Genomic DNA, 27,745 nt, shown 5'->3' with positions numbered 1-27,745 from the left:
TTCCTTTATTGAGGATGGTGATGGTGAGTTCACACCACCGTGAGTCACAGAATCTTCAACAAGCACATGAAGAAGAACGGCAGCTGAGCCTCGACAACCATCGTCATGGTAACCAAACTTCCTCTCTTGAGTCTTTCTGGGTGGTTGTTCTCTCCGAGGAGGGAGAGGGCTGGATGAGAGTTCGGAGGATTAAGCTGGGTTTAAAATCTCACAAAAAGAATAAAAACAGTGCATGTATGATTAATAAATAGTGTATGTGTGAGGTGTCTTTAAAGATGGACGTCTTCAGGTGGGAACCAATGGGCTGTGAGCTGAGAGCCACAGACAGGAAGTCCGACAGCAGACTTCATGTGTTTATGAGAGAGATTAGCAGGAAGCTAGAAATCAGACCGGAGCTTGAACTCTTCATTTCCTCTCCCCACTGCCGGCTCAGCTGCCAGTCTTCATTGTGGCCACAAGCCAAGACGAGTGTCCGTCCACGCCACCACCGCCGGACACTCGGACACATTGAATAAACTCTTAAGAAAACATTTTATTGTTTATTTTTATTTTTCATAAACAATATTCATTATTTTACCATCGTCAGCGCAGTCTGAGACACACAGAGGAACAGAAAATAAAATAAAGTACACATTCTGAAGGTGTGGTACAGGACAGAGCACTGCTGATCTCAGGTCAGATCCTGTGAGCGGCGGAGCAGACCAGAGCCGGAGTGGCGATAGCAGCGCAGATCTCAGATCAGCCTCCAACCACCAACAACAAGAGTTTAACCTGACCTGGATCCTCTCTTTTTTTAAACCAATCAGCAGCTTCATACGCTTCAGGTGACACCAAGATGACCCAGGGAGGGGGCAGCCAAGGCCCCGCCTCCAAACAAACAGGAAGTGCCTCTCTCATTGGTTCAGAAGCTGGCCAGTGTTCCAGCACCGCAGACCCGCCCACTGAGACATGATTGGATGCTTGTGGCGGCAGCGACCGCTCAGCTACAGTATGCAGGTCTCCCCCCCTCCCCCTCTCTCCTCTGGCCCCTCACCTTGACTCAGATGGACAGCCAAGCTGCGATTGGTGGAAGTATGAGAGGGGGCGGGGCTCACTGCTGTTTGGAGCGCCAGAACCGCGAGGCGATGGAGCCGAGAGAGAGTCCCTGTTTCTTCTGCTGGGAGAGCTCGGCCAGACGCTGCTCCTCCTCCTGACAGACAGACGGACAAATCAGTCGAAGGACATCCAGACTAACAAAACCAGGGTGCGTTTGATTTCTCCTCCTACCTGCGCCAGCTGAGCCTGTCTGCGTTTGAAGGCGTCGATGGGGTCGTCCTCCAGAGCGTAGTTCTCCAACACCGAACGTACGTCGTCCACTCCACTCAGAGCGATGGCTGACGGAGAGCAGGAGGTGAACCAAATGATTTACATGCTTCATTACAGGAAAACTCAAGGGGCCTCATTCACAAATGTTTGTGTCTGTGTACCAAAATAAATAACACGTCTCGTTTGTTTCATCTGCACAAAAAACTATTCAAGAAACATGTAGCACTTAACTCCTAAAACTACAAAATATTAAACAAACAGGATGTTCATTTGTGAGCTTTAGACCTGGTCCAGACTCAGGATCTGTACTTCACACGCACAGAAAGACGGCAAAAAGCAACAAACAATAAACAAAAACTACTGAAAACAAAGAGCCGATGGAGAGGATGGACCCCTGAACGCCTCGTTTGGTGTCTTACTCTTGAGGAAGTTGGCGAGGTCGTAGAGCGTCCGGTCCTCCGAGTTCCCGTCCCATTTCTTCAGAGCCATCCCGTTGAAGGGCTGCAGGCTGAACGCCTCCCGCTTACAGTCCACCACGATCACCTTACTGGTGTCCCGGTTCAGACACGACACGTCCTGAACAGACAGAAGACGGAGAGACGGGTCAGTCGATACAGTCCACCATGGACTCAGACCTAAAACCCTGACGCAGATTAAAGTGTTATGGATATATTTATATTCTGTACAGATTAATGTGACCTATGACCTCTGAAAGAAAAAAAAAAGACACTTTGGGTTAGTTAGGTGTTGTTTCAATCGTCCCCTGTCGACCCCCCCCCCCCCCACAACATAAGCTGAGGGACCCTGTTGACCTTTTTAGGGACGAATGAATTAAGCAACTTTATTATCTTGATTATCCTTAATATTCAAATTAAAACCCACAAAGCACACACACACACTTTCTCTGGTAGCTCCAGCTGGTGACTACTGGTGTGTGTGTGTGTGTGTGACAGATGGAGAGGGACGCTGCTAGTTGTCTCTATCACCAGGCTCATCTGGTGCCCCGCCCCCCAAAAACTGCTGCAGAGGCGGCGTGTGTGTGTGTAAGAGTGTGTGTGTGTGTGTGTGTGTGTGTTTAAACCCCAGCGGACACATTCGTCCATCCTCCACACAACCAATGAATAAAAGGCATCTGTCAGAGTGTGTGTGTGTGTGTGTTGGGTACATCTATAACCTAAGCTTGAGTGTCTGCACACTCAGTTGTACAATAATGATATTTAAGTGCATTCACCCCCGTTTTCACTTCAATGGTTCAGACCAGTGAGGTCATGAAGTCAACCTGAGTTTGGGGGGGCGGGGTTAAACAGGACAGAAAAAACACATTATGATAAATCATCAAATCATTTTCAGAGCTTCTGCCTCTCATGTTGAATTTTGTTTCAAGATTTCTTCACAAACATGTTGATTCAAACTGATCAGCATCTACCGCTGAGAGGAACATGAGGAACATCTACCGCTGAGAGGAACATGAGAAACATCTACCGCTGAGAGGAACATGAGGAACATCTACCGCTGAGAGGAACATGAGAAACATCTACCGCTGAGAGGAACATGAGGAACATCTACCGCTGAGAGGAACATGAGGAACATCTACCGCTGAGAGGAACATGAGGAACATCTACCGCTGAGAGGAACATGAGGAACATCTACAGCTGAGAGGAACATGAGGAACATCTACCGCTGAGAGGAACATGAGAGGAACATCGACCGCTGAGAGGAACATGAGAGGAACATCTACCACTGAGAGGAACATGAGGAACATCTACCGCTGAGAGGAACATGAGAGGAACATCTACCGCTGAGAGGAACATGAGAGGAACATCTACCGCTGAGAGGAACATGAGAGGAACATCTACCGCTGAGAGGAACATGAGAGGAACATCTACCACTGAGAGGAACATGAGGAACATCTACAGCTGAGAGGAACATGAGAGGAACATCGACCGCTGAGAGGAACATGAGGAACATCGACCACTGAGAGGAACATGAGAGGAACATCTACCACTGAGAGGAACATGAGGAACATCTACCGCTGAGAGGAACATGAGAGGAACATCTACCACTGAGAGGAACATGAGAGGAACATCTACCACTGAGAGGAACATGAGGAACATCGACCGCTGAGAGGAACAACGACCGACCAGCAGAGGAAACCACTGCAGCTCAACACATGAACAAATCTAATTTGATACCACATTTATTTATTTATTTATACATCATATCAACAAAAGGGAAGAAATGTTTCAGCAGCATGAAAGCAGCCACTTCTCCTCGAAAATGTAAAATACAAGACAAAAAAACAAAAACAAAACTTTTAACTAATTTGTGAAGTTAAACATTGAACTAAAAATAAAGAATGAATAGAATGTATCTGCTGATCATCAGCAGGGCCTAAAACTGACTGCTGACTTTTCTCTGATTGATTAAGTACAGGACTCTGTTATTTTACTTAGTGTTTATGTTCATATACGTCTAATATTTCACATTTATTTGTTTTGTTAGGAAAATAAATTCCATGGTGTCATTTTGATGTGTTGTGTGTGTAGGGGTGGGGGTCGGGGGTACCATTAATAAATGAATAAATAAATCATTATAAAGGGTGTCTTTAAGTCATCGTCTCCTGACTTATAAACTAAACACCAGGGTGACGACGGGACGATGAGAAACACAGAAAGCACTTTGTGTCCAGCAGGCCGGAATAAAAACAACAAAGTTTGACGGAAGACAGTTAATCCAACTGTTGTGTTTCTTATCCCGGCAACAGCCAACAAACAATAAGACATCTGATCCATTTCAGGCCTGCAGCCGACGCTCAGATGCAGGGCAGCAGACAATAGCTGCATGTTGGTCAGGTTTATCAGAGGGTGAGGAAGGTCAGCTCAGAATTAATGCTATTAAACTAAAGAAGCTTGTTTAGCTGTTCACGGTTATTACAGCCCGTCAGAGCACATGCTTAGAATTAAAACTACGTTTGTCTTCATTGAGAATTTGTCACAGATGATTTCCACTCGTGGGTTTGTCCTGAGGTAGGCACCAGAGGAATATGAAGAGTCTCAGGCCTCTAGGGTGCTGGATTTACCTAAATCACAAGAGTTGCAAAGGGGTGGAAGTCTTTGGGTATCTCACAATTTGATTCAGAATCGCTTTGTGATTGAATTAAGAGACATTGAGGGACTTTTTTCAGACCCTTACTGTGTGAATCACAACATGAAGCATCACTGACAGTTGAGATAACTAGTCTCCACTCACGAAATCCTTCACGTTTGTCTCGCTGTGTTACTTATTAAAAAAGGTATTAAACCCAAAATGCACCCAGACTCTCGCCCTCATTAAACATGGGCTCTTGATGGACTCAGTTCGGGTCTCACGTCACCATTTCTGGTTTGCCAAAATAACATTTTCTTTACAGAAGACGACAACTTAGAAACTGAAAACAACCTGTTGCTGTGGAGTCGTAAAGAAGTGAGCTGACCAGAGATCTGTAGCTGCTGCTCATCTCTGCCGCAGGCTGGAGGCTCCAGGCTACGTTAGCCGCTACTAGCATAACAAATGGCACAACAAAAAAGACGTAGAAGAAGAATGTGTGTCTCTGTCCATCGTGAGTCTGCCAGTGTTACAGGAGCTAATGATAATCATATTTTAATAGTGTCGGTGTCTGCGGCCGCTAACTGATGTGTGTCCAACGCTGAGCCCCAGCATTCCTAAATAACCTCAAACACGTCTTTGGCATTTCTGTTCTGCTGGTTTCTCATCAGCCGACATAAACACACCAACATGTGCACACAGAACAGACTGGCTCCATCCTCAGGACAAACCCTCTCTTTTTACTCCACTTTGGATTATAGTATAACCACAGATGGCAGAAAATGCACATCGATGGACACAATAAAACGTTTTTAATTTCATGTACAAACTTTCTCTGGACATATGCAGCATTTGTAACTCTCCCTCAGCATATGGAGCATGAATAACTCTCTCTTAGCATCTGTTGCATTCAGGTCTGTCTTGGCTTTATGGAGATGAGATGATAAGTGTGTCTTCTTTCTGGGAAGTAGGTTAACCAGCTCCTTACAACCTCCAGACTGTTCGTCAATAAAACAGAGATGACAGTTGGAGGAGGACAGAAGGAAGCGGGGGGGTGGGGGTGGTAAAGAGAAACATGACGGAGGGAGTAAAAGAAATAGAGCAAAGGAGAGAAGGAAAGGAAGGAAGGCAGGGGTGAAGGAGGGTGAAAGGGAGGTGAGATAAGAGGAAGAGGGGAGAGAGGGAAGGAGGCAGAAGGTTAATGAGGCCTGAGAGGGAGACAGAGGGGAGGAGGGGAGGGGGGAAGTCTATTGTGGCGAGGAGGAGAAATCAATGGCAGCAGCAGAAGGCAGCTATGGAGAGCAGACACGGGGGGTAACGCAGCGCCGTGCAGCCTGTTAGTGTAACTGTACAGGTGGTTTATCAAGTTTCTACACAAAACATCAACTCTGGAAACGGCCGAGAGCTCTGCACGTCCTGAAGAGTCAGAAAACACCTTCCAGTAGTTTAGAAGTTTTAGAAACAAACCCATCAGAGGAGAGTTGAGATCATGTTGAGCTTCTGAAGTTTTAATGCAACTTTATATACGACGATCAGCTCACACAAAATCTACCATGTCCACCCAGAAGCAAATATAAATATCAACAAGAAAATATATAAATTACTATTTTTATTTTTTTCATCTAAACTTCTTCAATGTATATTAATATCTGGTTTATATTTTTCTTTAAATACATTTATATTCTTTAAAGTCTTTTCTCATTTAAACATTATTCATGTTTCTTTTGACATGTGATGCTGATTCTTTTCTCATTGTGTGTCGTCTCTCTGTGACTGTGTTTGATTGATTGTGTTCACCTGACACTACTCACCTGTCGCGCACACACTCTCACACACTCTCACACACACACACACACACACAGTACCTTAACATGATGCCCCTCCATGTAGTGTGTTGCATCTCTGAAGAGACGATACATGACGAAACCCTGAGGGTCGATGCTGTCAATCAGAGGATACGCCGTCTGGACACACACACACGGAGACACACGGAGACACACACAGACACACACAGACACACACAAGAAAGACAAAATAATCATCATCTTCAGCCATTTAAACTGTACGATTGAACATTACCTTGTTAATGTTAAATAAAACACTGGTTCTGCACAGTTTCATTTCTTCTGGAAACTTTTCTAAATGCAGCTAAAAACAAAGCGAACTCTCTGCAGCCTGGCGCTAATTTAAACTGTTGATGTGTTATTAACGTGACTCTTAAGCTGCACGTTTCCTCGGGCAGTAAACAACAGATCAGCTCACATCAGCATGACAGTGAAACCTCTGAGGGCGAATTTAGAGAGAAACACAGCCAATCTATCCACAGGTGTGTGTGTGTGTGTGTGTGTGTGTGTGTGTGTGTGTGCGTGTGTGTGTGTGTGTGTGTGTGCGTGCCTCACCATGCCAGTCTCTGCAGTGAAGATGACGATCTCGTAGAGCGGTGCCAGCTGCTGGAACAGGTAGTCGATGCCCGGACGTTTCTTAAACCGCCAACCTGTCGACAACTGGAAACACAAACAGGAAAGACGGAGTGAAACAGCGTGACACCAGTTTACAGTTAAGCCTGACTGATATATCCAGGGTTAGGGTTAGGGTCCGTCTGAGGTACGACTTGAGTCTCAGTGCGACTCTCTCTCTTTAAGCTGAGACTGAAACAGAGATGATGTGATTTTATAGTTAAATAATAAAAAACTTACTGCTGGCTGATGGAGAATCTTACTAATGATGAGTTATATTATACCATATTATAGCAGTGGCAGGTCACTGTAGTAATGAGAGAAAACATTTTGTCAAGTCACGTCAGACGCTCAGCAGTGACGGGAACCACGGCTCTTTGACGGGAGCTGGATCTTACAGCTCAGTTTCTTTTCATCATATTTTATTGTTTTCTTTAGGGGGCGGGCGTTACAAGGGTTACCTCTGAAATTATCACTGGGATAATGATAGAGTAAGATTTGGATCAGAATGAAACTTAGACTTATCATATAACTTCATTTCACGTGTGGACAGCGCTCAATGACTCGTACTGCCAGACCCAAGGTCAGTGATCTGTCCCTCTGCTTTGTCAGTGAATTTAACCTCTGTATGGAAATAAAGTTGCCTTGAATGCAACTCATGCAACACTGTGACTGGCTGCTTCTCACTGTTCACATAAAGGGGAGGGGATGTAGGGCAGACGCTGACGTCACAGCACAACGATAAAAAGAACGGCTGAAAAGAACCGCAGTGTTTGTGAACGCTCAGAGGTCGGGAGCTGCTGCTGCTGAGTTTAACACACTTCAACAACTGGAGGGCTGTGTGTGTGTGTGTGTGTGTGTGTGTGTGTGTGTGTGTGTGTGTGTGTGTGTGTGTGTGTGTGTGTGTGTGTATAGTGACCAGAGTGAAGAGTTTTCTTTCGTTTTTGCTCAGACTGGCTGATCATCTGCAGCTGTGATTACAGCTATAAAATATTGGTGACAGTTAAAGCAGTTACTGTGTGTGTGTGTGTGTGTGTGTGTGTGTGTGTGTGTGTGTGTGCGTGTGTGTGTGTGTGCGCGCGTGTGTGGTTTCAGGGTGAAAAGAGGACACAAAGTGTGTGTTTGTGTATGCAGGGCTGTAAGAAAGAGGGAAGAAAGTTGGAAACTTGTTTGTACAAGTTGTGAAATAGATAACAATGTTGGATACGAGTGTGTGTGTGTGTGTGTGTGTGTGTGTGTGTGTGTGTGTGTGAGACAGAAAGAAAGGTTCAAGTGGTGGGGGCAGGTGAAGCCTCTTCTGTGTGTGTGTTTGTCTGTTTCAACAGGCGGCAGGTGTTGAGTTACGGCTGCTGCACACCTGTCAGGTAGGTGGACAGAGAGTGAGTGTGTGTGTGTGTGTGTGTGTGACGAGTCGACAGGTGGTGGGACACACCTACGACACACACTCCATATCCTCCACCTGTCCCATTAAACCATTGACTCTCGTCCTTCACGTCTTTAACTGTTTCCTCTTCTGCTTCTGTTCTGTGACGTCAGTGTGTTACTACAAATATTCTATATATGAAGTTTAGCTCATTAACTCTATATGTCTTGACTGGGGAGGGACCCTAATTCCCAATGTCAGAATTTATTCTCTTTTCACTCTTCTGTCACGTCTTCCAGGAGAAAGTGTCTGAAAATGTGCATTTGAACAATTCATTCATACACATCAGGAACTACTTCACATCTACTTCACCTCCAGCATACAGGAGGAGCAGAGGAAGAGGAGAGGAAGAGGAGAGGTGGTGGGAGTAGAGCAGTGATTGTCAAAAGTGAGACTGGATGAAACAGCCTTCGTCTGACTCCACCTTTGGAATCAGCTTACTTTTGAAGTAGGATGAAATGAATGAACTTATTTCTAATTCACTTTATTGATTTCTTTTATTTCTTATATAACTTCTGCAGAATGACGTATATGCACAGTTTGTTTTCACATTTGTCTGCTGAAGTCACCTCAAATCTCAAACACCTGGACGGATTGATGACATCACAGCTAGTTTGGAGCCAATAACGGTCCAGCATGAGTGGGATTTGAAACTCGAAGCCTTCAGGTCACAAACACTGGGAATGGACTTTTCAGTGAAGGTGGAAATATCTGGATCTTCTGGATTTTGAACGTGGAAAAGCCACATTAGAAGATTTTCCATATGACAGCATCGTGAGTGTGCGGAGACGTACCGACCACTCCGGGTGCAGCAGGACGTCGGTGAGCTCCAGCACCAGAGTGTAGGGAGGCTGGTAGTATGGCTCCTTCAGGGGGTCGGGCAGCAGCTTCGGGCTCGTCGGCTCGATGATCATCTGACCGTGACATCATCAACAAGGGACCAACACGCAGACAAACAGACAACGGGTCACACTGTACCATGAACACAGTTCACAACACCCCCCAGAGTCAGATGAAGTCTGAACAAAACACAGGAAGCTCCGGCATCAAAAGGGAAAACCTACAGCAACATACCTCTCATATCTAGGACTGAATATTCCCTCTAAGAGACAGTAGGTGTTATTTTGTGTTTACAGGAGCCAGAATTTTTTTACCACTCTGAAAAGTCCAAACAGGAAGATGGGGTATGCCCACATTAACAGTACAGACACTGAGGTTATTGTTTGTATACAGGATATGCATGCATGGAACAACCCAAAACTAAAATCTGAATCCTGCACCCTGTGTGTGGTGAGCACTTCGCAGGAGGTCCCGGTTATTCAGAAAACTACATTTTCCCATTCAGTGTCTGCTACAGCAACAGTGTGGTTTCCACAGTAAAGCCTCATTCAAACCATCACTAACACTTCTGGTAAATCAGCTAAAGCAGAGATTAAAGTGATGCATTCGTTTTTCCTGAATCAGCTGTAAGAAAAGAGTGAAAGAAAGGAACACTCTGACGATGTGGACTTTAAACAGCAAACCTGGCCGACATCATAACTGGCTCACAGGTGGAATATTAATAATGATGTAAAGAAAATAAAATCCTATTCATTTTAAAGTTTGTTTTCAGTTCAAATCATTCAGCTTTTTTATTATATTTTGTCATTTCTGGTGAAGAAAATAGTATTTATTCTGTTTTAAACATTCAAATTTAAAACAATATTGATATCAGCCTTTAAAAGACATCACATTCAACTACATGTCCCAAATTTCCAGGATAAATCAAACCTGAAGACACGTCTTCCGAAGCAGCTTCAGTCCTGTCATGTTTCATTATTTCAGCCTGATTTTATCCTCCTGGTTGGATGTGATGACCGAACAGTGCATGAATGCATCACTGCTCAGCAGCTAACTCACCTGTCTGTAGTCCTTGAAGTATTTGAAGGTTCTTTTCAGCTGTTGGACAACTGGAGGGTCTGAAAGAAAGAATGGAAACAACACAACATTTCAGGGTCTGGAATATACATGATTCACATTAATACACATGAATGACTGAGGACAAACAAAGTGTTAAAGCCTGAGAGAGAAACATACATAAACATGAACATAAATAATACTTCTGCATTTTCAGGTTTGAACTGTTTGAACAAAGAGAAGGAAACTATAAACGATGATGAGTCAAGACATCTGTGAATTGGTTAGATCCCCTTCAATACAGACAGAGGTGTTACCATCTTAATGGGTCCTTAAAAACTACAACTCCCTCAGGAGCCACCAGCACGAACAGCTGATAACATCTGAGCAGCTCGATGAGCGTGTCTGGACAAACAGCCAAGCCAAGCTGCAGGAGGAAGCGCAGGTTTCTGACAGCTGATTAATGACCACGATACTGACGACTCAGTATTCAGCGTCTTCCTCCAGAGTCCTCTTCTTGTCAGGGTGGAAAACAGCAAACACGGATATCAAAACCGTCCAATGAAGACGTGCTATTGAAATGGATGGAGTTTTAGATCCAGTTCAAGACGTTGTTTCAGGCCTCTTGGACAAGCAGCGAATATAATTTGATTTCTTTGACATCTTCCTCTGAGATGTCCTGAAATGTCTCAACACAGACTATGAAACTGTTCTAATATCAGCAGCAGTGACCTAAGGAGCTCTACAATAAGTACTTTGACCTCAGAGCAAAGCTGGACGAGATCCGATTGGTCAGAGGGCTGATCAATGAGACGATCAGAGGACTGATCAATGAGGCAGAAACTGCTGATGGTTGGTACTGATAAGCCAGCTAACCGAGTCCTGCTAATAACACCTCCAGCTGTCAACGCGCTAATGACTAATAATAATAAAGACTTTGTTTCCCATGGGGCCACGGGCTCATTACTGCAAATAGGAACACAATAGCAAGATACACACACACGCGTGCCTCTCTAGCCGTCCATCTCTCTCTCTAAACACACACTGAAGCCAGCACGCTCTGGTCCCAGGGGACTCAATACCCCAGAGTTCATAGCAGCGTGCTGAAGCAGGAAGCAGAAGCCATCTGCCACAGTCCTGCTGTGACGACACGCTGGCGCTTTCACACGTGTGGGTGTGCGTGCATGCATGTGTGTAGGTGTGCGTTATCAGGTGGGGGAGGTAAACAAAGATCCGGGGTGGAGCAGAAGTTAGAGAAGACGAATGTACAGAAGAGCAGAAAAATATTACAGGTCAAAGACGTGAGTGAGCAAAATAAAAAGGGCTCAAGCCCTGTTAGAAAATGTAAAAGGCAGAGTAGATACAGGTCTACTCTAAATGTGTGCTCACGTAGAAGACGAGGCCCCCAGCAGGTCGTCACGGGGTACAGCTTTAAGAAGTCTAAACTTCTTATACTGGTGATAACGTACTTTGTTCTTGCCAACATAATAACAGCAGTAATGAAGCAATTTCTAACCAATCAGTAATCCTTTAGAAGCTGACAACCCACATCCTAAGACAGACACGGCAGAGATGGTTGAGTAGCTTAAGAGTCCACATGCTTTTGTTTTGGACAGACTTCAGGGACGAACGCTGAAGAAGAAACTGTGGGAAAATAAGTAAACAAAACATCAGCGGTGTGACGATACTTTGGCTCCTTCAGACCTGTTTGGACACGAAATCACTGACAGCGTCTCCAACCGTGGGGGGGTGGTAGGCTACTTACAGGACATAATCGACCAGTAAAAACATACCAGGACTAAACAGTGGGGTGATATATACACTCTGTACAGGGAGCAGGTTAAACATCCTCTTCCCCAACACACACACATATACACACAGGCAGTGTGGGAGTGTAAGCGTGGCTGTGGCGTAACCTCTCCCCTGGGAAACCAACCAAACACACCCTATAATAGGCAAACTGAGCGCGTGTGTGTGTGTGTGTGTGTGTGTGTGTGTGTGTGTGTGTGTGTGTGTGTGTGTGTGTGGTATGCAATGTATTCCTATGATGTCAGCCTCGTCAGTATGTGTGATGTGTGTGTGCGTGGGGAGGAAAGATTAAGGCAGGCTTTTATTATGTTAATTGACTGGGAGTGGGGGCGGAGGAGAGGTGGTGGTGATGGGGGAGGACGGAGGAGTGGAAGTGGGGTCTCAGGGTGGCTGATGAACAGAGGATGACAGGAAAAGGATGAAGAGGAGGAGGAGGAATATGTGCAATCCTGTCAACTTCAACCGAGTCTTGAAAGCTTTGTTGAATATTCCACCACTCGAGACAACACATGCAAACATCAAACCTGCTCCGTTACAATAAAGAAGTCCGAGGTGGGTCAGGAGTTCAATGAAACTGGGGCCTTGACCCCCTCACAGCAGGGGAGTGACGGGGCTCCATGCAGATTCTGAAAACATGTCAGGGACGGCTGCTTTGGCTGTCCTGTCATCTAGAGGGTGCTGGAGGCTACATGTGGTCTGGTGTGTGGAGTTCAGGCTAAATAACCTAAACCGTTATCAGCGTCATAAGTTCACGTGGAGACTCAGAGTTTCTTCGAGGTCTAACTTTCAGTTTCCACTGCAGCGTTTGTTTGGATGTAAAATGATGGAGATTCTTGTTTATCTGGATTCGCTGCCTGTGTGTTTCATCCTGATGGTATTCAGGGAGTGAGGAGGAGAGGCCACCTTCTCCTCTTTCTTCTCCTCTCTTGTTTCCCTCCTTTCATCTTCTCTCCCTCTCTAACGGTCTTCCTTTCATAGTCAATGTCGGCTCTTTGTGCGAGAGGCCTCGCTTTCCGTCAAGCTGTGGGTTCAGGGCTGTTTGTGTTTTCCTCGAAGCCGGCCTGGGTGGGCCGATCTGGGCCAAACAACTTCCCTCCTGCCCTGAAACTTATCTGCCAGGGTGATGCTGAGGTCAATCAAGCTAAATTTATCCTGGCTGAGGTGATACTACTCTGAGTGTACAGACGAGGCTGCGATGTACGGCAGAGGCAGATATGACATCAGCCCAACAATGGCTGAATTAGGCCAAGTTGGTCACGGGAAAGTGGCTTCACGAACGAAAAGGAAAAAGAAATTACACTTTATCTCGAAATAAAATAACTCCTTTAATGTGATTTAGCTTTTTGGAAGAAGCTCCTCATGTTTTGAAAGTGAAGAAATCTACTTTAAATTGTGGTTCCTGTCACCGCGTCATGGTGGGAAATGATTCCCTTTTAAAGCAGTAATAAGCTGTAAAGGCGGGGGGGGGGGGGGGGGGGGGGGGGGGCGACAAGTTGACAACAGCCAGTTAAGGAGGGAGACAGAAAGGATGAAGGAGGGAGGGGTTGAGCAAAATAATGAGAGGAAAGAAGAGAGAGGTGGAAGGATAAACAGAAAGAGATGGTTAGGAATGCAGTGAAGAGGGGAGGAGGTGCAGGGAGAGGGGAGGAAAGAGGGAGTAAAGAAGAGAAAACAGGATAAGAGTAGAGAATGCAGAATAAAGGGATGGATGAAAGACAACAAGAGGAGGAAGGAGAAAGCATGAAAGAATAAAAAGTGAAGAGGAAGAAAAGGAAAGATAGAAGGACAGGAGGGAAAAAAGAAATGAAATGTGAAAAGAGAAGGATGGAGACAAGCAGATGAGGGAGGAGAGGAAGGAGAAAACCGAACATCGGAAAAAGAAAAGCAATAACAGGAAACTATTAAATGAAAGGAGGGAGGAGGGGAGAGAATGAGAGGAAAGGGAAAGAAGGAGGGATGAAAGTAGTGAAGGAGGTGAAGATGGAGGTGTGGAGAGACGGATGGAGGGGCCTCCCTCCCAAACAAAAGCTGTGGTCAGGCTCAGCATCTGCTTCACAACAACACCCCCCCCCCCTCCTCCTCCTCCGTCAATCGTTTGTTTTCTCTCCGGGTGACAAACGGCAGCGTGGCCCGGCCTCCGCTGTGTGTGTGTGTGTGTGTGTGTGTGTGTGTGTGTGTGTGTGTGTGTGTGTGTGTGTGTGTGTGTGTGTGTGTGTGTTCATGTTAGAGCAGCGTGAACACACACTCATGTTCCAGGTCACAGAGCTGGTTGATGTGTCTGATATCGCTGTCTCTAGATCAGTTAGGGAATTTAAATATGACATTTTAATCATCAACACATGCAAAGACACTTGAAGTCAGTGGGGTTGAGTCTTTACAGGTGATGTTTGTAAGAAGCTCTTCTTGTGCTCAGTTTGGTTCCGGATCAGTTCAGCTCACCGTTTTAAAGCCCGGCTGTTTAAGCCACATGTTTTATTTGTGTTCAGTGTCTATCCCTCTCTGATGATTGTTTTGTGCAAAACTGTTAATACGAGGCTGTTTCATGTGAAAGACGCCATCGCAGGGAACACACACACACACACACACACACACACACACACACACACACACACACACACACACACACACACACACACACACACACACACACACACACACACACACACACACACACACAGAGAGAGAGATAACTGTTGGCCTGTGAGGATCAAGGGTCATTATGCCATCAAATCCAAAGGGACTGCTGTGTGTGTGTGTGTGTGTGTGTGTGTGTGTGTGCGCGTGTGCAGGAGGTGTCAAAATTAGTGGTTGCTATGGTATCTGACAGTCATATGCATCACGCACATGAATGTCGCCGCTTGGCACGCAAACAGAGTCTGTAGCCAAACACGTCCCATAAGACCCATTTATACGTCCAGGAGGAGGAGGAGGAGGAGGAGGAGGAGGAGGAGGAGAGCAGGGGATGGCAGAGGGGGAGGGTGGGATGGAGGAGAAGATACTGGAGAAAGAGGATGAGAGAGGAAGAAGACAAGGATGGAAAGGAGGGATGAAGAGGAAGAGAGGCTGGAAATGTGCAGAGGGGCACTGAACGGTGTATAAGTGAGCGGGTAATAATTCAATACAATTTATCACCTTTCAGTAAAATCAATATGCGATGATGTAATAATCATATGATGATGTAATGACCATGTGACCGCCGCTTCTAACAAGCTTCGTTTAATCAGAATGAAAACCAACATGATGAACAGACCATGTAAATATAAAGTTGTGGGTTCAATTCCAGCCTGACAACATTTGTCGCACAACGTTATTAACTGCCGATCAACAAATATATTTAGCGACCAATTGTACCAGCTCTAGAAAAGACCAAAACCAACAACATGTCAGTCCGTCTCTCAGTCCTGTCTCACTTCCTGTCTGTGGCTCACAGCCCATTGGTTCATACTGAAGATGTAAGTCTTTAAAAACACCTCACAAATACATAGTTTCGTGTTTAAAAAGGCTCACTAATTCACAAAAACACCTGGACACTAGTCTATAGCAAACATTACAAAACCAGGGGTGATAGTGCATTTGTTGGGGACTATTTTCAGCGGCGGATGAATCCACATGTGGTGCTCTAGTGTGTATTTGTGGCAGCAGGACGGTGTGTGTGGGACTGAGTCAAGATAAACTACAGTGTGTGTGTGTTCATGGTGATGAAGGAACATGTCACCCAGTGACACAGTGATGCTCACTGATGTGTTTAATAATAATAATAATAATAATAAGATACATCAGGCTGTGATACACACACAGTTCTCAAAGTAAAGACTATCACTAGACTTAGACTGGCGTTTGACCACAGACCGACAACATAAATATCAAGCATGTTTGACAAAGACCAGGTCTTGGTAGAGGTCTCCAGCGTGGGAGGATATTCTATTCAATAAGTAGTTTGACTTCTGATGTATCAGACAGCACGGCATAAAAAGTGTTTCTAGCTGTTCTGAAAAGCCCCCCAATCTGACATCGGAAAGGCGTGGTGGGGGGGGGGACACAAGCAGGTCCAGCGTAGCATACTGGTGCCTTAAACCACCGATACTGTGTGTGTGTGTGTGTGTGTGTGTGTGTGTGTGTGTGTGTGTGTGTGTGTGTGTGTGTGTGAGTGTGTGAGTGTGTGAGTGAGAGTGAGAGTGAGAGTGAGAGAGCGACAGCTGTGAGGTGTCCATCAGGTCGATCTGCCGGGACAGAACTCTCCTATTAAGCGAATTCTGATCGCCTGCTGATATCAATAATCCCTTCGTCAATACCTCAGTGTCCCGGAGGCCCAGTCCCACCTGTGCCCACATCCCTCCTTCTGTTCATGAATCAATCCATCAACCAACCAACCCACCAACCCACCCATCCATCCATCCATCCATCAGGGCATCCCTCCTCGCCAGTCTGTCCGTCCTGACCAGACTTCATTCACTTTTCCTCCAATTTTAGTTTAGCCTCAGTCCAAAACCATCAGCGTTAGTGAAAACAATGAGCTGCCAGCTGTAAACAACACATTAACTTTATGAGCTGTGGACGTCAGGGAGCCAGAAACCAGGACAGAGATGGAGACAGATGGACAGTCAGATAGAGACAGAGAGGGGGATGAAAAGACACGGAGAGAGAGAGGAGAGACAGTAATAAAGTTACAGACAGAGGGAGGGGAGAAGAGATTTCTGTCGTCAGATGAGGACAAACTGGACCTCGGGGAGTATTTTATGATGAGCAGAGGGATGGATTCAGGGGACGGAGACACCGATTGCACCTCTGGGAAAGAGACTTATTGATGAAGTGATTATTATTAGTAGCAGCAGGCGATCAGAACTCGTTTAGAGGGAGCAGATCAATGTGAAGATGAGAAACCCCAGCAGCATTAGTTAGCCATCGTCCGCTGCTTTAGTCTGCATCATCTGATCTCTTAATCAAGTCAAATTCAGTCAACTTCACCTTCTTAATTTTAGTCCATTTTCACTCATCTTAATAAAAGAAAACGCTGACATTTTAGTCTTGTTTCAGTCAAGACCAGTTTTGTTGTTTTATGGGACTTTTCAAGGAGTTTTCGAAGCATTTTTCAGAGACATTATTTTGTTGACATCATGAGGGACCTCTGATGCCTGTCCTGTTGGTTTGAAGCTCAGTCTGCTGCCAAGTCTCAGAATGTAAATGCATGTGTGTGTTTTGTGTTTTTGGGCAGTCAGATTGGCAGTTTTGGGGGGATGAATGATGGGACAGGGGCATATGGGTGGATGGTACACACACACACACACACACACACACACACACACACACACACACACACACACACACACACACACACACACACACACACACACACACACACACACACACACACACACACACACACACAGTGAGAGCAGTTGGCAGTGCCACCGGGCCTCTGTGGAGTGATCCATCATTCAAACAAACACTGACACAAACACACACACGTCGCTGCCAGGGTGTCAATAAAAACACACATGTTCAGTAGAAGATGGAGGACTCATCTGGGCCGAGGCAGGATGAATACAACACACACACACACACTTCAATAATAACAATAATAACAACCCAGAGTGATATCTTTAACTAACGTTAATATCATTATCGATTAATCTGCAGGTTATTTTCTCCACTAATCGATTCATTGAATGTCAGAAGATAATAGCGGATGCAGACTAAATGCAGATCATAAGTTCCTCATCTTGTGGTTTTAGCACCGATACAGAAACATTTCTTTGAGAAACATAATGAAAAAGACGAGTTGGTACAAAAACAAGCTGTGATGTCTTTTGTTACTCTGCTCACCTGCAGAATATAAATCAGATCCAACTAAATTACATGAATTACTCTGAAAAAGCTTTATTGAGACTGAAAACCTGTTTTCCAACAGTTTCCTGTCAACAACATGTTACAGACTAAAAACAGGACCAAGATTACAGATATAAGAAACAGACAGTGAAGTTACACACACACACACACACACAACACACAACACACACACACACACACGTGGTATCAGTGTGTTCACACTCACCTCTGTCGAACTCATCTGGAATCTGTCAGGGCAGAAAGATGACAACAATTATTAAAATCTGTTCACAGCTGGCTAATAATCAATCACATCAATCAACCATCAGTGTTCCGCGTTGACAGCTTCACATCAGGACCAATCAGTGCGCGTGATGTGACGACTCAGGGTTTATGTTTGTGGTGACGACAAAACACAACAAATCAATCGCTTTGTGACGGACGGTTAAACAGACACATGTGGTTCTCTGTGATGGAGATCAATGAGAGGCTGGAGGGCAGCAGCTGGGGGCACCAGACCAACACACTTTACACAACTAATATATAAATAAATATAATGAAAATAATCAGCCCTAATAACTCAACAATGCTTGGTGGAGCACGGAAGGAGACAAAAAACTGAAAAAAGGAAGACGAAAAAGGAGGAAGAAAGGAGATGATGACGAGGAGAAACATGTTAGAGAAAAAGAAGGATATGAGGGAGGAGAAGTAGAATGAAAAGTATCTGGAGAATAAGGAAGACCTTATGAGACATTGAGGGAGGAGGAAGAAGAAGCAGGAGGAGGCAGAGAGGGAGAAGGAGAGACATGGATGGACAAGATGGAGGAGGACAGAAGAACAGACAGGAGAAGGAAAAGACGGAAGAAGAGGAGATGGAGCAGTGCAGGGTTGTCAGGACTCTGGTGGAGGACTCCACCTGGTGGCCGTGAAGCAGACCACGCACTGACTCAGCATAATGATGATTCATTATTTCTACAACTAAACGTCCTGAAATCTGATGAATTACTTGCTTGTTGAAATTTTGAAACACAACAGACTGAGAGCAGACTGTCCTGCTCTAACAGACTTCATCTCCAGTCCAGGGCAGGGTTCCTGGACAGGGAGAGGTGAACACACAGTCATTTACTCATTTTTAGTCAGCAAACTCGCCTAAACTTCCAACAAATCAACATCAACAAAATCCGTCCAAAGTTCAAATACGGATACAAGGAACAGTCAGTATCTTCCTGCTGTCTGAGTGAAGCACGCACACACATTCTGCAGCCTTTAGGCTCGTGTGACGTTCACCATCAGCCTGTGATGAAAGCCTCTGGAAAAGTGCAAAAAGGTCCGACAGATTCCCGACACCTTGACTCATTTTAACCAAATTCATCGAGTACCAGAGAGTGTATGAGGGAGAACTGTGGGAAAGCGCTGCATGAAGCTCCTCTCATGAAAGCTGACAGAGCGGTGACAATAAGCCATTAGAGGGGAGCCAGATGCTAACATGCGGGGGTGAATTGATGTCAGGGCGTGTTGGGGGTCAGTGTGAGCTGAGGTGCGAAACAGGCCGTTAAAGCTCATCGACACCTTGCTACGACTGCAGGGCTGCGGCCTGGGAGCAGGAGGGGAACGGGTTCCCACACAGCAGACGGTCCGACCAGGAAATACAACTATTACAATATTAAGTTCACTGTAGCACAACACAGGTGATTCTGCCATGTGTGATGTTCCGCAGGACAAACAACAAACATCTGCCACTGAAAAACAAAAACATACCCTGAAATTAAAATATTTCTAAAAATACATACACTCACAGCCCGGGACTGTATCACACATTCAATCCAGCACTTTCTCAGTTCTTCCTCTGAATGTAGCGTGAAGGGAACTTTACTATGAAGCGGCATCAGTCTTATGAGCGCCACCTACAGGAGTCATGAGGCAGTGACGCTGAGGTCGAACTGTAGAAAGCTTAACGTGAGCGAATACATATACGACTGATTTGTTGTATAAATATAATGTTTGGCGCCTGCATATTACTAATGCCTCCAGACAAATTAATAGTAAAAAAAAATCACGTTAATAGCACAAACCAAAGTTTTTCCTGATCTTCAGTATATCATCCCATCAGTGAAGATGTCCCATCTTACTGCTTTTGGGAAAAATATGTATCTGTAAATCTTCCAGCAGAAGAATGTATGGACACAATAAGATGTAAAGATGATGAGAAGTGTGTCCTTTGAATGGGGGGGTGGGGGGGGGGGTAGGAAGGTGGGAGAAGTGTGCCTCACTTTGAAGTGATTCAGTCTGCCTGTTGGCTAGACAGACAGCACACAGCCAGACGGTTTATAATGTGTGAGAACGGGAAGGAAAGTCCTGGTTCCCGCATCCTCCCAAGAGTTCAGAAGAGAACTCACGAACACAGTTTAAGCTCTGATTTACTGATTTCTTTCAGCATTTAAAAGTTTGATCCTGGCCGAGCAGTCACCATGAAACAGTTATCAAGGTGAAGTGATGGTGTTGTAGAAGAGAAACGTGTCTTTGTGGAAGAAGCGTCCCAACATGCAGAGACTGTGTCTGAGTTCAACTGCAGCTGAGTCGTACTTCAGATTTAAAATCAGCAAGCTGTGTCAGGATGAGCCGTGATTGGCTGTCACGTCACTGCAACGCAACACAAACGAGGAAAAAACAGAACAAGGTTTGGCCCGCATCACCGTGTCGGCCTGAATGGAGTATTACTGTTACGCAGGTGACCGTGACCTCTGACCTCTCATTTAGATTTGTGCTGTTAAAGCCTGAGAAGCTGCAGACAGACAACGGTTTCTATTTGTGCTTAATAAATTACATTCAATTATCAAAGACATTTGTTACAGCAGAAATGAATAATTAACTTCCAGTCTCTTAAATGTGAAAATGTTTTTATCTAATGGTAGTAAGTAGTAATATATCAGGGCTCTGGACTGTTGGTTGGACAATATAACTGGAGATTGGACAATTTTCACTGCGTTCAGACATTTCATAAACTACACAATGAATGGAGGAAACAATAAGCTGATTAACCGATGCAGTCCTCAACTGATCAATGACCTGACGTCTCGTTCCACCTGTAGTTTAATGTAAACTGCAGAGAGGTGATGCCAGCAGCGCACCTTACTTTAGTAACCAACAAGATATTTTAACTGTGGAAAACAAAGAGTTTATAAGAAGGAACATTATTACCAGAGCAGAAGCTGGACAACATGTCCAGGACCACACACACACACACCACACACCACACACACCACACACACACACACACACACAACACACACACACACACACACACACACACACACACACAACACACACACAACACACACACACAACACACACACACAACACACACACACAACACACACACACAACACACACACACAACACACACACACACACACACACACACACACACACACACACACACACACACACACACACACACACACACACACACACACACACACACACACACGTCCTGTGAGGCGTCTCCTTTGAAGTAAACTACATTTCCCGGACAGACAGCTCTGGCACACGCCACATGTCACAGTCCTGTTTAGCAAATGTCCACTGTGAAGACGAGAGACTGAGGATGAGGAGGTGACATAAGTGTGACCTTTGAAGGCTCTTGACGAGCGGCACAAGACGGCCGCCACGCCGACGTGAGAAGTGTGTCGTCTGATGGGAGCTGGACGCTCCTGACAGGATGTCCAGGTGAGATAAGTGTGCCCTTTGAAGGACGCCATCCTCCCGGCTGTAAGGAAGTGAACGGAGACAAAAGACGGCTCATCTTTCCCACATCCACACCTCGGCACACAACACAGCTGCCTTCATTTGGCCCAAAAAAGTGACGGAAAAAAAACAGACAAACTACAGACAAGTCAGGGCTGAAGATCGCTGGACAGTTATGGTGAATCTTAAACCTGCATTTTATTGATCAATCTGACTCCAAACCCTGCAACTTCTGATACAAATTATGAATTTGGACTTGGATCAAGTGACCTTCTGATGTTCATATCAATTAGGATCATGCAAAAAACCCTAAACAAGGTTATGAATGTCATGATGGTTTCTCCTGCTGGCCACAAGAGTTTGAAGGACATGGCTTTAAACTGGATAAGAACACTAAAGGACAGCAGAATACTCATCTTGTTGGACTATTCATAAAGAAAATAATGTATTTGTTCTTAGTTTTTGGAATCTTTCTGCCGAAGGAGATCGAGTGAAGAAAATAAAAATCAGCTCTTCTTTCTCGGGCCGACAGCTTCAAAGAGCGCCGAGCAGGAAGTCGCCCTGAGACGTTTGGTACCAACAAAAGGACCCTAATGTGAGAGAAGTGTGCCCTTTGAAGTGGCCTGTCTTCCCACACCAACACCAGATCCTGTCAGAGAGCTGGTCTCTGAGACCATAGAAAACCTGGGACCTCAAGTCAGCTGTAATCTAAATGTAGACATCTTTAAGTTCTTGACTTCAGTTTAAGACGTCATGTTGGCTGTCACACACCAAAACACAACCAAACTACTGCAATACCAAAGACAACCAGCAGGCTTTTAACTACAAAACTGCAGGTTTTGATATCTTTGTTGGCTCCGTATTTTGCTCCTGGTATCAGTTCAGATCCAGTTTAGAGGGAATCTAGTTGGTGATTAGATTGATTGTGTGACTGTTAAGTCTAACTTCTTTAGATGAGAACTCATTTGATGGTACAGTTACAGTTCGGATGGTAAACTGTTCCTTGAAGTAGTCTTCCGTCAGTGGTACGTGAGGACTGGAAGTAATGGTCATTAGTGCGTGGAAGTGGGATAATTGGGCTCTTTCATGATCCTGACTTTCCCAAAGTCACAGCTCAGACGAACACGACGTCTCAGCTACGTGCCGAGTGTGCTGCTGCGTATATTAACCGTGAACGAAAGAGGACGGGGAAGGTGACATAAGTGTGCTCCTTCCTTTCCCATACCGACACCTCTCGCAGCTACCTCCACCGTCTGTCCACATTCACACCTCTGACAGACAGACACACGTCACAGCCACCTGTGACGTGTGTCCTTTACAACAGGAAGGATCTCCTACCTGTGAGGTGGGCAAAGCACCACCGCACATCAAAAGGAAGCAATGCAAAGAAAAAGGCGGCCGAAAGTCACAGCAGCCTGCTGAAGTGTGCCGACCAGAAGCACCTCGTCAGCTCGGCTCTGGTCGACACACACGGGAACGTCCCACTCGAGCCTGAACAGACGGGTAAATGTGTCTTTAAACAGGCACTGACAGGTACTGTTGGTAATGTGTGCAGGATCACACCTGGAGGAACCGTGTGTGTGTGTGTGTGTGTGTGTGTGTGTGTGTGTGTGTGTGTGTGTGACAATAAAAACGTACCAGGTTTCCTTGTTCGTCCACTGAATTGGTGCCTAAAAAAGAAAAAGAAAGAAACACAACAGTTAATCACCTGTTTGAGTCCAAATGTCTCCACAGCACCACATATCAAAAGCTGCTAAGTACTGACAGCTGTCATCAATTATGAAGCAAAGCTTTTGTTTGGCTGCTTGTGTTCAGAATTTGACCCTGTTCAGTTGGACTGTTTGTCAACTGAAGACGTCACTTTGGGCTTCCAACAATGAGTCAATAAATTAAATCAATAATGAAATAATTGTCAGTTGCAGCCCCAATAAAGTACAAAACACCTGCTGTCACTCTTCCAAGATACAGCCTTTCATACGTATTTCTGCAACTTTATCACAGCTTTAAAAACCAGCATAAAGGAGGTCAGAGAGGAGAGATTAAATTCCATTCAAACGCCTGCGAACAAGATCTGCACGTCACCCAGTTCTTGTGACGACAGAAAAAAACAAAGCATTTCACAAACCTATCTGCAGGGAAACCACACAGACAGATGTAGACCTGCATGTGTTCCGATTATTTTCAGGTTTTAATCCAGAATATCATAAAGGGCTAATCCACATGGCAGAGACGCCATTAAATTCCACATTGTAAAGAGCATTATTCCAATTCAGTATTCCAGATGTGCAACAGAATTATTCCATGACAGAGGAGTTGAGGAAAAAGTGCGAGAAAGTATAAGTTAAAAATAATGTAAATCTCCAACAGAACAAAGTGGGGTCTCGCTCGTCCAAAGCATCCAAAGTAGTTTCTGAAATGAGGAAAAATAAAGATATATATCCATCTTCTGTCTGCTCCATCCATCAGGCCTTCGCCCACTCGTCTGCAGACTGTGTGGCAGCTCATCAGGATGGAAACGGTGCCAAGTGCTTCATCAATACCTGGTAGAACTGTTCCTCCGTCAACTCCACAAACCACTCAGAGAAACAGCAAATCCAAACGTGGCTTCATCCCAGAAGAAGAAAGAAAACCTCAGGGTCACTGAAAGCCTGAAGATCAGAAAATAAAAGCACCGACGACGTGACGAAGCAGTTGGTCCACTGAGTCCCTGCAGTGGCGACGGTCCTCGACTGACTGCTGCTGCTGAACGCCAACTCCCTCCGAGCTCCTGAGAGAAGCTGATCACTTTCTAACTTCTGAAGAACATTTCCTGAGAATTCCTTCAAGTCGTCTCTGCTTAAAAGTAAAAACTCTCAGATAGCAAAAACCTCAGACACTGGCTGCTCTGCCTCACAGGAAGTTCACTTGGAAACTAAACGTGCTTCTCTTCGCAGACCATCGGCTGACTGTAAACTAAACCGGCGGCTTCAAACTTCACTGGAAACCTGAATTTCACTCTCACATGTATTTTCTACACGACAACCTGATGATTTCAGCCTCTTTATGGTTCTCAGTCTGACTCTTCACTGGAGACAAGCCGCTCACCTCTGACTGACAGCTGCTAGCTCCACCCATATGTGGGCGGTCCCTCTAAACAGGAAGCTGAGGGTGATAAACCAATCACACCCAGCGTTTACAACATCTTCTCTCCCTCACTGATGGAGAGGGTGGGGAGGGGGCTTCTGATCAAAATACAATTCAGCCATGCAAATTGTTTTATCTGGCAAGTAGGGCTGCAATTAATTAGTATTTTGAGTAACAATGAATTTCATAATTAATGCTCAATTCATTGTTTGGTCTATAAAATTATTCAATCAATTGAGCAAATCAACAGCAGATTAAACCATGAAAATAATGCTTTGGAAACTTCCACCTCACACATTCAACAGAGGGGGATAGAATATGAACATGGTGGTCAAAGCAGATAATCCTGACGTTTAAACTGGTCCCAGTTACTCACAGGATGATCCACAGATCTCACTGATTATTCAAATTGTTGTCGATCAACTAATTTTACAACAAATATAGAAAATAATGCAATCTGTGACACTGCGACTGTCGCATTAAAGAAAAGCCATGATAAATAGACAGAGTGGACTCCACTACAAGTGAAGTTACCAGATCAATTCATTGACAAATAATTTCAGAACTTCTGCAGAGCCTGAAAACACATAAAAACCTGTCCTGACTTAAGTTTGTGTACATCAGTGTTTACTCTGGAACCCGTTTCAAGACCTGTTCTGGATGAAATGAAGTGGTGACTATGCAGATAAAGTTTCCTTCGTGATAGTCACAAGTTGTGGCTTCACTCCAAGGTCACAACCACGAAGGTCAGCAATGAATAGACAGATAAACTGGCAGCGTGATGGTCGAGCCTTAATTGACCTGCAGTGACCCCTTTGTTTGCACAAACTCATGGTCTCAGTGTCAGCATGTTTGGGAGTAAGACAGCACATTATCTCTAGACAACATGTGTTCGCCTGAGATTAGTGCACCTTCATATTTTCACATTTTTATTTACTGTTTTTCTGGCAAAACAATCAGTTTGGAGAATTCTGCCTGGTGAGTTGTAGCTGCCGGTTTTAAGGCTAAAACTGGTACACACCCTTTTGCAGAGTTTCAACACTTACCAAATAAGTAGACCATGCCGACTGCCCCACCGATTCCCATGAGCCCCGCCAGCCGAAGCACCATCTTCTTAGCATAGGCGGTGTTCTCCTTCTGCTTCTTGTCCTCCGTCTGTTCTCCCTCCCTCTCGCCCTCACCTCCATCAGGAGGAGGCTGGCCCTGGACAAAAGAAAAATACACATTTGACAACAGTGCATTACATTAATGCTGATCATGGACTTCAGTCTGAACTAAGGGGTACTAGGTTCAGTCAATCAGATCATCACCTTATCGTTGCTTGAAGAGCTGTATGTAAGAATGATTAGTTTCACTAGAGATGAATCGCTCTGTTATTTTAAGATTTACAAATGAACCTTTTAGTCTATAAAATGTAAAAACATATAGATCCAATTAAAATTCGATTTGGATAAGGAGCCAACTTCATCAGGGTGTCTGAGGTTGTTTCAGGTTTCCTTATATACAGTCCATCCATCAGATATATTACTTATAGATCACCGTAGATACCAGGATACAAAACATTACCATCTTTATAATACTGTACAAAATACAATAGGTACTCCTAGTGGATACAGGAAGTCACAAGATAAATATAAATGACTGTGAATACAAAACACACAATATTAAAAGACACCTTTTTAAAGCCAGTCTGCTGTTGACCTCAATACATCCATCCTTCATATTGCTGTTTCCTGTTCTTTGAGAACAAACATAATACAACATAAAAATAGCTTTTCCTCATGTACCCCTCTCGGTGGGAAAGGTGGACAACTCTCCGGTATAGTTAAGTGAACTCTGATGGACTTGATGTTTGTCTGCCAGTCCATCAAGTCCTGGTGTCATTATGTTTCTTATCATTGTGAAACAGAAGTGTGTGTTTTTCTACAGTGTCATTCAGCTTCAGTCTGTAAGATAGGAGAAGTAAAACTGACATTTTCTTTAAAAATCCACTGTTTCACCAACAACCGTCACCTGTGGTGTGCGTTACGGATGTCTGTTACGGGGGAAGGTTGAACTGAACGCGGGGAGGAGAAGGGAGGGGGCGGGGGTCTGTTCTGACCTTCAAACCAAACAAACCTTGGCAGTTAACAGCCCCTTCAGATAAAATGAAGCTTTGCGAGACTCCGTTTGTTTAGTGTGTGTGAGGAGCTGATACACGCAGGAACCTCAACGTTACAGAGAGATGAGGAACCGGTTCGACAGCAGGCTTTAACGAACTGAGCTGATGCTAACTACGTGCTAACTGTCATAGCTAGCCAGAGTGAGACAGCGCGCACAAATTAATGGACTGTCTTGTCGGAAATGTACCGACTGGGCTCAGACAATTACTGTTAAACTAATGTGTCTCTCACAGGTGTCACGGTGAGACAGTCAACCTACCAGTCCCAGTAAAAACGCATGCTAACATTGGCAAGCTAACCTGTTAGCCATCCTAATCTCAGGTTCATTCATTCAGCAGACTGCGGGACACGCGCAGTGTGGAGCACAAAGCTAACTCTTCTGAAGGTCAAGACACAACAGATAATCAATACAGTCTGCCAGTTAAATATGTAGATGTAAGCTAGATTTCAGCACAACCTCAGGATGGAAATGTCAGAGAAGTGGCTCCGATTTAATTTACACGGGCAATTCGTGTGGGCGGGGTTTCACGGCAGAATCCACGAGTCGTAGTGTATTTGCCCTCCCCGCCAACATTTCTGACTGCTGACGAGTCATACAAAACGAGCGCACATAAGCAGGCTAGCTGCCTCACCTGACTCTGCTGCTGCTGCTGGAGTCTCTCCTGGAGGATAGCCTGAGCCAGTCCGCCCGTCGCACTGCCCGTTCCGGCCGGCGGCTTGTCCGTAGAGAGAGTCCGGACGATGTCCACCACAGCCGGGGAAGAGGCACCCACCGCCCCGCTCCTTAGCCTCAGGAGGCCCCGGCTCGCTCGAACACACATGGGGAACACAGACGTAGCCGACATGTTGGAAAGTAGCACTAGCTGCCGGCGAACATATGTGAAAAGGACAAAAGCACCTGATTGGCTCGGGCCGGT

General features: G+C 45.1%; 1 protein-coding gene across 1 annotated transcript; it reads right to left on the bottom strand.

The window, feature by feature from the left end:
• Window positions 1-27,673, bottom strand: timm50 (translocase of inner mitochondrial membrane 50 homolog (S. cerevisiae)). The gene is made up of 11 exons (XM_070906123.1): window positions 27,461-27,673; window positions 25,713-25,869; window positions 23,182-23,213; window positions 18,026-18,047; window positions 10,168-10,226; window positions 9,063-9,182; window positions 6,789-6,893; window positions 6,255-6,353; window positions 1,725-1,881; window positions 1,267-1,373; window positions 1-1,189 (listed from the first exon to the last, which is right to left on the bottom strand). The coding sequence occupies exons 1-11, from the start codon at window positions 27,671-27,673 to the stop codon at window positions 1,091-1,093; spliced, it is 1,170 nt and encodes a 389-aa protein (XP_070762224.1). The 3' UTR covers window positions 1-1,090.
• Between the last annotated feature and the right edge of the window lie 72 nt (window positions 27,674-27,745).

This window comes from Enoplosus armatus, chromosome 5 (genome assembly GCF_043641665.1).
Source record: "Enoplosus armatus isolate fEnoArm2 chromosome 5, fEnoArm2.hap1, whole genome shotgun sequence".
Lineage (NCBI taxonomy): Eukaryota > Metazoa > Chordata > Actinopteri > Centrarchiformes > Enoplosidae > Enoplosus > Enoplosus armatus.
The sequence above is the reverse complement of the archived record's forward strand: the minus strand, read 5'-3'. Positions and strand labels throughout refer to the sequence as shown.